The following is a 10,895-nucleotide window of genomic DNA, read 5'->3' on the forward strand; positions in this document are numbered from 1 at the left end:
GATACGACCTGTCAGGGATCGTTGCTGCGTCGCTATGTGGTTGCTAGTGAGATGTCAAACAGTGAGATCTTCCCAACGACGCAGCAGCAATGGCGGCGACCTGTAGCGACCTGTGCAACGATGTCGTTGGTCGTTGTGACCCTGTCACATGGCAGCTATTATGACGATTCAGACCTCGATGAAGGACGTCCTGTGTGACGTTGTAGTCAACGAGGTCGTTGGTAAGGTGTCAAACACAGCGATGTGTGCTACCCAGCGGGACCTCAACGATCAAAAAAAGGTCCAGGCCATTCCGACACGACCAGCGATCTCACAGCAGGGGCCTGGTCGCTGCTACGTGTCAAACATAGCGAGATCGCTACTGAGATCGCTGTTGCGTCACAAAACTTGTGACTCAGCAGCGATCTCGCTAGAGACCTCGCTTAGTGTGACGGGGGCTTTAGTGTACTGTCCAGCAACTCAGCAGGAGTAATTAGCTCCCTGTTGTGGCCGAGCAGTACCACACCCTACTTAACCTCCCAGATACTGCTGAGAGTTGCCAGTTTTTAGTACATACTTACACTGGTTAATTCTCCTGTTGCCCTGATACCTGTCCTTGGTTGCTTGATTAGCATTGCTAACATTGGATTGAATGTGCCTGCCTGAGCATTCTGTCTCTGGCTACTTCTCTGATCTCGTCCCTTTCACCAAATTTTGTCCTGTATCATCCCTTTCTGGTTTTTCACCTTCCTCTGCCAGCTCATTTAATCGACTGGCAGCTATTCCATTGACACAACCCAGGAGACCCTATTGTAAGTAAAAACCCTTATATTGGGGTTAAAGGTTGAAGGTTCAGGTTCCTCTGGGACTTGGTAAGTGGAGTGGCTTTCACAAAGTTTGTCTGTGGAGGCCCTATCAAAAGCTGCCAAGTTTACACGTACAGTGCACCCTTACAGTGGGAGTTTTAAAGTCCAGACCCCTACTGATCAAAACTTATAACAAATTGTTAAAATCAATAGGTACCCTTTAATAACCCTTATCCATAAATTCTATGAAGCATATGGAAGTTATAAAAATAAAAGCCATAGTGGAAAGAGGTAGAGGATTCAATGGCAACATGGAGGACTTCAGGGCTGGAGCACTCATTGAGATCAAGTTTACATGGTTCTAAATATGTTTTAATGTGCACCATTAAATACGACATTTTTCCTGCTGCAGTACCATACAAAAGCATATTCTAAACCTTGAGGTCATGGTTTTGCCTAAATACACCATTGAAATTGATAAGAGACATAGCAGTTGTATGGGCATGTACAATGTTGCGGAACCGTCCATGGCACTCTTGGCCAACTATAGGGGCAGTACGTGCAACTGCCTTAGACTCGTGATATGAGTATTCCAGGCAGAAATTCCCCCTCGTGTACATTCTGGAAGTGGACTTCTTTGTCTTGCAATGCAGAAAGCTCATTAATTCAATCTGAAGTAAGGACTGGGGCATTTCACTTGGTCATGGCTGCACAAGATTCAGTATTATATTAGGAGAGAGAGAGGGGCAATTGTAAGAATTTCTTATTGAGCCCTTCTTTCTTAGTGTATGATATTTCCAAGCATTTGCTTACAGGGAACCTGCCTCCCCCCCCCCCGGTGTTTTTAACTAAACTTTAACTAAAAGAGCCACCTTGTGCAACACTAATGCTGCATTCTGTCAAGGTGGCTCTTTTATTTGGGGTCCCTTCCTGTACATTTACAGCTGCTTAGTCCATGGTGTATGTGGAAAAAAGTGGAAAAAGTGAGAACTTACCTCTACTATGCCGATCTTCCCATCACTGTTGTGCCCATATTGCTCCACAAAGGCTTTCATTTCATCTGATAATTCCTATAAAGCAAAAAATTATTGTGAATTCAATGAAGTGCAAGTCAACTGCACTGATATAGTAGAGGATCTCTGATGTTAGTGTACAATAAATGTAGTTTCTAAATCACTAGTCATGCCAAGTCAACATGAGTATGCCATGAAATCCTCAGTCTGCCCCAGAAAAAAACTTTTCCCAATGAATATTACTACAAATTATTTACTGAATAAATAATGTTTGCTGCCCATTGATGAGTACTATGGTAACTGTTAGGGAGTTCTTTACTTTAACTGTCAGCTGATTTTGGGTTATTTACTTTAGATTCACTTGGGCTTCTAACTGATGTTCTTGATACCCAACCACTACCACATTCCAGCTCTGAACCTCTGTGCCCACCACTCTGCTCTCCTCTGCTGCTCCTCTGCTTGGGGCATATGTGCCCAAAATCCAGATTGGCACCACTGTCGTCCTATTAGTTCCTAAGCCAGTTTGTAACAGGCGCTTGCATGCTAATGGATTCTTAAAGGACCATATGACACAAATGCCTAGCTGTCATAAGCTTATTGAGAACCTTTCTTTATCCCCCATTTCTTGAGTTCTTAAGGTTCCTACTTAAGGTACACTTTGCTGAGGTGATCAACTATTCAGTATACCTTAGTTTTCACCTCATCCATTTTTTTTCCTGCTAGTGTAGACTTTGTGCCTGTGTACAAAAACTTCCCAAACTTGATCTCTGCCTGTCCAACTATGAGTTCAATATGCTACAAGGGGACCGTGAAATGGTCTATTGTGTGCAACCATTTGTCTGCTAGAGACTGATGGTGGAACTGTGCTGGGGATTCTCTGTGGACTGTGATGGGGAGTTCAAATCCTTAAACTCTTTGGCTTAGACCTGCAAATTTGAAGGGACCCAGTGAGTCCACAATATATCTTGCTTTATATCAGAGATAACCTTATTTAAAGGTAACCTGACATCTAATTCATGCTACTCGAACCATGGCCAGCACTAGTCAGAGCCTGAATGCACAAATGCAGCCCGGTGTATTTATCTCTGAAATGCTCCAGCGTCTCAGAGAACATATAGGCAAAGAATCCAGTCAAGGACCATAGCCAGAGACTAATCCAGCACCACCACCAGCCGGCTTCTCCCAGCACCGATCCAGGTCGATAGGTCTATTCCATACAGAGAGATCAGTTAATCACCTGTCACTAGGGTGTCACTGCCAATGTCATACTGATTGACAGTCAGCTCCCTGCTGGCTAGCTGCGGGGAGCCAGTTGTTAATCAGCATGACGTCGGCAGTGACGCCCCATTGACAGAGAAGACTAGAAGAGGAAGAGCTGCTCTGTTGACTTGAGGCCAAATAAAGCAACAGAATAGCCAGCGGGAGCTATTTGTGACTAATCTGAGTTGGCAGGTATAGTAGCTGGGCAGAACAGGTAGATAGTCAGCACCTACCTGTCTGTAAGTTCTTAGTCACTTAGGAAAAAATAAGCAAAGTCCTGCCGGTTACTCAGTTCATAAGTTTACGATTGTTTATTCACTATAGATATCAACTGTCCTGAAATCTGATTCCAGCAGATTAGCCTAATTTAAGTGGGAGACTGCGCTCCAGGTTTCCGGTAGTTGCTACAGCTATCTAGGTCCAAGCAGTCACATGGGGCATGATACCATCAGTGATATGTGCTGTGCCCCACATAGTCAAATGGGATGCATAATTAATGAGCATCATGACCAACATGACTGTTGGGGCCTTGTCAGTCTCAACAACGCCTCTCGGAATTCCAAAGCGAAGGACGACCGGACCATAGAAGAAGGACGAGGAGACTATTGGAAAAAGAAATAGGAGTGGTAGTGGCAGACTTTTTTAACGCTTTCCCAGCTCTTAGAGTATGGTAAAATGGCAGCCAGCATTTGTTCAAGTCAAATCCCTCAAAATTTGGATTTGCACAAGTCAAAAATTTTGTGGGAGATTTCCAGTTAATTGGAATCATTTAGAAATGATTTACGTATCTTTACTAGTTACCCTTATTGTACGATTAAGGCTTGAAATGTGTCAGCGGTGAAGCTGTTTTATTCTATCCTGGTATCTTTGAAAATTATGCCAGAATGGTTTTACTCACATCCTGGACACTGGCTATCATTTACTCTTATCATGGCATTTCCTGTTCAAGAATATTGCCATGTGACCGGTATAATAGCAGATGATGACCTCCTTTATTTTATACTTGTATTTACATGTACAGGGTGGGCCGTTTCTATGGATACACCTAAACAAAATCGGAATGGTTGGTGATATCAACTTCCTGTTTGTGGCACATTAGTATATGGGAGGGGGGAAACTTTTCAAGATGGGTGGTGACCATGGCGGTCATTTTGAAGTTGACCATTTTGGATCCAACTTTATTTTCTCCAATGGGAAGAGGGTCATGTGAAAGATCAAACTTATAGAGAATTTCACAAGAAAAAGAATGGTGTGCTTGGCTTTGACGTAACTTTATTCTTCCATGAGTTATTTACAAGTTTCTCTTTGTTTACAGCCATTGACATGTCACAGAGGTTAACACGTGAGGAGCGGATAGAAATTGTGTTGATGTCTGGTGAACGCAGTACCCAGGTCATTGCAGCAGATTTCAAAGCAAGACACCCTACGCAAGAAACTGTCACCATTCCCATGTTATTTAGGTGTATCCATATAAATGGCCAACCCAAAAAAGTTTGCCTCATCACTGAACATAATGTTCTGTGTAAACTGAGGGTCCTGTTCCAATTTTTGCTTTGCCCATTCGGCATCAGTCAAACATCCCTTCAGCGGATATTAGCTATTTACAAATGGCACCCTTACGAAATCCAGCTGCTGCATCTCAACGAGGATGACCCAGATCGGCACGCTGAATTTGCAGAATGGGCAAAACAAAAATTCTCAATAAGTTTGATGTGTCGCATGACCCTCTTCCCATTGGAGAAAATAAAGTTGGATTCAAAATGGCTGACTTCAAATTGGCCACCATGGTCACCACCCATCTTGAAAAGTTTTCCTCCTCCCATACAGGAAACAGGAAGTTGATATCACCAACCATTCCTATTTTATTTAGGTGTATCCATATACATGGCCCACCCTGTATATTACAATGTTTAACTGAAGTCAAGTATATAATGGCATTGGCTATCAAACGTAATATCGGGGTTGTGATCTTTAATGCATGGAGTATTTTCGGTCCCCTCGGGCAGTCCATTTTTAGACTGGAAAGTATTGCAGGATTGTGACTGTATTTTATGACTTTCATTTTATAAGAGAAATCGCCAAGAAACTTTCAATGCAGCAAACTTTTCTTCTACAAGGTCAGGAAATTGTCAAAGCCAAACCATAAAGACAAAAAAAAAAGTAACTCATGGACAGAAGAAAGCTCAAGATTGCTTCCTGTAACGGCCAATGTTCTGAAGAACTTCTAAGTGCAGGAACAATTGTACGAGACATGTACAGAGCAGGAGATTTCAAGATGAGATGGATAGTCATGTTGGTTCTCATTATAAGATGATGGAAACGAGCCTCAGTTCTACCTTGAATTCTGTATTTTTGCACTGTTGATTTAGCATTCATTTCTTCGTGGATTATTTGTTATGAGATGCTAGATTCAGTTTATCCAGTTTTTGCATAAATGTCTCAGCAATTTCCAATTAGGGCACTGGTTATAGTTACCAGATAATGTGTAACAATGTTTTGTGGTCATTGTATTGGCCTCTATCTAAATGCTGAATAACAGTTTACGATGAATATGTGATGATGGATGCAGCAGTGGAAAAATGAGGAATGGGGTCAAAGGTAGGAAAAAATGAAAAAAAAAAGTAGAATAGGGATGAAAGGAGAAATTACAGGGAAGGAATGGCAATATTAAAAAGACTTTGAAAAAGGATGAACATAGAGAACTAGAATGGATGAATGTATAGTGGTGATGAATGAAGAAGGAATGGGAAACATAATGAAGGAAAGGCGTGGAGAGGAAGCATCAACTAGAAAAAGAGACGGCAAATGGAGAGCAGGACACAATTAAAAGACAGAAGTAGAAAGCAAAGTGGAAATGGGACAGGACGTAGGAAATAAAAAAAATGGAAAAATATATTAAAGAGGAGGAGAAAGAAGGAAGGCTGGGAGAAGAAAAGGGGATGGAGATAATATAGTAAAGGATGAAAGGAGGATTGATCGGAGTTAGTGGAAAGGCAGGGAAAAGGAGAGGAGAAACGGTAAAGAAATGAGATAATAGAAGGAAAGTAGAGGTGAGGAAACGGAGAGCAGCAGGAATCATAAGGGAGATACATGTGGGAAACGAAAGGGAGAGAAGAAAAGAGATGGCCTGGAAAACAAACAGAGGGATGCATGGGGGAAGGGGAATACATTGAAGAAGGAAGGGCAAATAAGAGGAAGGTGGGGTGTAGATGAGAGACTACAACATGGATAAGAGAGCGGAGAGTATAGTATGTAAGGGAGGGGCGAGGAAAGAAGAAGGATAAATGAGAAGAAGAAAAAGAAGAGACGGAAAATAAAAAATGAAAGACAAGAAGGAGGCAAGAGGGGATACTGGGTAGGAGTCGAAAACTGAGAGAGGAATATATTGTGAGTAGAATGGGATAGGAAAGACATGGGGAAGGGAAAAGTAAAAGACTGGAAGGAAATAGTACAAGCAGAAAACATGATAGTGTGATGAAATGAGAAAGACTTCTTGATGAGTAGATCCTCATCAAAGACGAACAGGTAAAGAAAGAACGAGTGAGAGGATCAGGAGATTGGAATGGTTGACTTAATGACCAGAAATAGACAATTGAATTACATTCCTAAAGAAAAAAGGCTCCCAATTCCTTTTTGCTAGTCAGCTTTAAATAAAGTTAATCTGAAATGGATCCCCTACAAGAGTAGAAATGAGCAAAAACAAGCAAATAAGGGAGCCTAAAGAATAAAGACTGAACACCCTGAAAACCAAGGCCACCCATCTACCGTACATATCTGGTGCTTGAATATGTCTGATCTATATGTATCAGTCACAGTCCTAGAATCTAAAAGAACAGTTTAATGGTCCTCAACGTACAAAATCCTCCACACGAGCTACACAAATGATTTAGCAAAAGTTTGAGGAAGTAACTTTCATTACAAATATTCCTTAGTCATTGTAATATTTGGTGGAAGTCCCAGGAGAAGAGTTAGAAGACGAGAAACATGAAAGTGTCCATATGTGTCCGTCATTTCTAAATGCTGCATTACATGTGCTAGAACTCATGTCAACTGAAACACTGTCATTGAGAATTTTCAGTTTTATTAATAATATACGCTACAGCGGAGCCTCCCATCCCCTTCTAAGTGATATTCTCATTGACATGGCAGCAGACAGGAGGAATATTGTATTTATACATAAGTATACAGAGGGCTCAATTGGCAGAGGACACCTACTATTCTGTATGAAGACGCGCCAACCTGTAGGACAAAAACTAAATCTTGTCTTCCCCCAGCAGCAATTCCCAAGATCACATTATGATAAAGGAAAGAATGTAGAATTTACAAAGAATGTGGAATGTTTTCACAACAACAGATTATAACTTGTATCAAATAAAAGACTCCGGAAACAAACACCGACTGATAAAATGTTACATTTTCTATAATATATAACATCTCTCTCTCTCTCTGAATCTATCCACATCTATCTATCTATCTATCTATCTATCTATCTATCTATCTATCTATCTATCTATCATCTATCTATTTATCTATCTATCTATCTATCTGTCTGTCTATCTATCTATCTATCTATCTATCTATTATCTATCTCTCTATCTATCACCTATCTATATTATCTAACTATATTATCTATATATCTATATTATTTATCCATCTATATTATCTATATATCTATATTATATATCTATAGTGTCTATATAGCTATATTATCTATCTATTTAAAATGCAGGCAGCAGTCCAAATAAAGTGTACAAAAAAAGTGGGAGTACTGTATTGACACATCTAATTGGTGCTCATTGCATTCCACCTAATATTCAATACAAATTTTTCTTCTATGTATCTATTTCTATATCACATATTTTTCTTTCTTTCTTTCTTTCTTTCTTTCTTTCTTTCTTTCTTTCTTTCTTTCTTTCTTTCTTTCTTTCTTTCTTTCTTTCTTTCTTTCTTTCCCATCTGTCTCTCTGTCTGTATCAGTTAACAACATATAATGTAATTCATTTACTAATAGTGACTAAATCTCTTTAAACCTACAAAACGAATCAAAAGAATTATCCCAAGCTACATAAAATAAGTTTAATAATGTAACTTAGCGCAAACATCGTCTCTAGCCCATGGACACACGGGTGACTTGGGTACACAGAGCAGTCCTGAAAGTCATGCCATTCCCTCTGCAGATTTACAATGCATCAAAAGCCACAGCTAAAAATACCATGTCACAGGGATCAGGCTCCTGAGCCCTCCTCGCCCTCCTCGCCCTAATAGTATCTGTGTCTACAGTCAGTAATTAAAAGAAATTCTTTGGTAACGAAATATTATCATCACCAGTGAGTGTCCTTGTAGGCCAACTAATAATCATTTCAGAGCAAAGTAAATTTTTTTTTTTTACACCAGACCATTACATTTCCAGGCTGCTCCTGTGTCACCGCCACCAGCCCCGGGCTCTGGAGGATGGATTCTAGTGATAAGTGATACTTTAAGTAGATCCTGCAGTTAAACTTAAATCGATGTAGACAGTTTTGGAGGGTGACATTAGGCATCAGGGCATCTGCTGCTCCTGCCATCCCTGTGTGCCCTAACACTTTATAACATTCCTGAAAGACTAATCAGAAGGAAGGATCCACATTTCAGCACAGCTACATGAATGTATATTATGCAGACACATACCAGTCCAGCCTTCTTCCTGGCTTGCTGGAGCTCCTGAATAAAGTTCTGCAGCTCTTTCCCTTCAATGAACCCATTGCCTGCAAACAGATACCAACACACAATGAAATCCACTCCTGTGCACTGAGAGGGATAGAAAAAAAAAATATTAACTAGATGTTAGTAGTCCAGTAGGCAGAAGTCAGCCTGGAAATGACAGCAGTGAGAAGAAAAAGAGCTTTAACCTTTTCTTTGCCAGGGCTTTGGATCACTCTGGCAGTGAAATGGTTATAAAGGCAGAGGATATCATGTAAAGAGTAGGAGATATTCACCATCTTTATCATAGTGATGCCAGATTTCCAGGAACTGTGTGGCTGAGATTTCCACTCCTTGGAGGTGAGTCTCTGCCATAGTGCACTGTGCTGCTGCTGAGGAGGCTGAGGAGGCTGCTGTCCTTGGTGCTGAGGGTGCAGGCTGAGGGACTCGTGGCTGGAGCTGCACCCAGCACTGTATATAGGACTGGCTCCAAAGGAAACCCTCCTCCTGCAACGCCCCAAACTCCCTCATTCCACTCCTCTGACAGCTTTATGTCTACCTCACCTTTCCTCTCCAGTCTCCACCTTCCCTGCCTGCCTGTGGTGACCCTAAAGGGAAGGTTCACCTAAGAGAAACTTTTCACAACTTCATGGAAAATTACAAATCATATAGAATTTATAGAATCAAGCTCATTCACATTAATTGCTATGCAGTTCTGACACTTATTGGCTATCTGATCAGTGATAGTCATAATTGCAAATAAAAGAAATGCTTATTATATTTATATATATATATATATATATATATATATATATATATATATATATACAGTTAGGTCCATATATATTTGGACAGAGACAACATTTTTCTAATTTTGGTTATAGACATTACCACAATGAATTTTAAACAAAACAATTCAGATGCAGTTGAAGTTCAGACTTTCAGCTTTCATTTGAGGGTATCCACAATAAAATTGGATGAAGGGTTTAGGAGTTTCAGCTCCTTTACATGTGCGACCCTGTTTTTAAAGGGAACAAAAGTAATTGGACAATTGACTCCAAGGCTATTTCATGAACAGGTGTGGGCAATCCCTTCGTTATGTCATTCTCAATTAAGCAGAAAAAAGGCCTGGAGTTGATTTGAGATGTGGTGCTTGCATTTGGAAGGTTTTGCTGTGAAGTAAACATGCGGTCAAAGGAGCTCTCCATGCAAGTGAAACAAGCCATCCTTAAGCTGCGAAAACAGAAAAAAACAAGCCGAGAAATTGCTACAATATTAGGAGTGGCAAAATCTACAGTTTGGTACATCCTGATAAAGAAAGAAAGCACTGGTGAACTCATCAATGCAAAAAGACCTGGGCGTCCACGGAAGACAACAGTGGTGGAGGATAGAAGAATAATCTCCATGGTGAAGAGAAACCCCTTCACAACAGCCAACCAAGTGACCAACACTCTCCAGGAGGTCGGCGTATCAATATCCAAATCTACCATAAAGAGAAGACTGCATGAAAGTAAATACAGAGGGTTCACTGCACGGTGCAAGCCACTCATAAGCATCAATAAGAAAAAGGCTATACTGGACTTTGCTATAAAACATCTAAAAAAGCCAGCACAGTTCTGGAAGAACATTCTTTGGACAGATGAAACCATGATCAACCTCTACCAGAATGATGGAAAGAGAAATGTATGGCGAAGGCGTGGTACAGCTCATGATCCAAAGCATACCACATCATCTGTAAAACACGGCGGAGGCAGTGTGATGGCTTGGGCATGCATGGCTGCCAGTGACACTGGGTCACTAGTGTTTATTGATGATGTGACACAGGACAGAAGCAGCCGAATGAATTCTGAGGTATTCAGAGCCACACTGTGTGCTCAGATCCAGCCAAATGCAGCCAAACTGATTGGTCGTCGTTTCATCCTACAGATAGACAATGACCCAAAACATGAAGCCAAAGCAACCCAGGAGTTAATTAAATCAAAGAAGTGGAATATTCTTGAATGGCCAAGTCAGTCACCTGATCTCAACCAAATTGAGCATGCATTTCACTTGTTAAAGACTAAACTTCAGACAGAAAGTCCCACAAACAAACAGCAACTGAAAACCACCGCAGTGAAGGCCTGACAGAGCATCAAAAAGGAGGAAACACAGCGTCTGG

General features: G+C 40.9%; 1 protein-coding gene across 1 annotated transcript in view; it reads right to left on the reverse strand.

The window, feature by feature from the left end:
- The window catches only part of CALB1 (calbindin 1), an 83,522-nt gene extending 74,320 nt beyond the window's left edge, over positions 1–9,202 (reverse strand). Inside the window, exons 1-3 of the mRNA XM_077270806.1 lie at positions 9,034–9,202; positions 8,726–8,802; positions 1,781–1,855 (exon numbers count right to left, since the gene is read on the reverse strand). Of these exons, the coding sequence (XP_077126921.1) occupies positions 1,781–1,855; positions 8,726–8,802; positions 9,034–9,112 (231 nt within the window). The 5' untranslated portion in view covers positions 9,113–9,202. The remainder of the gene's footprint in view (positions 1–1,780; positions 1,856–8,725; positions 8,803–9,033) is intronic.
- Positions 9,203–10,895: the final 1,693 nt, after the last annotated feature.

This window comes from Ranitomeya variabilis, chromosome 6, assembly GCF_051348905.1.
Source record: "Ranitomeya variabilis isolate aRanVar5 chromosome 6, aRanVar5.hap1, whole genome shotgun sequence".
Lineage (NCBI taxonomy): Eukaryota > Metazoa > Chordata > Amphibia > Anura > Dendrobatidae > Ranitomeya > Ranitomeya variabilis.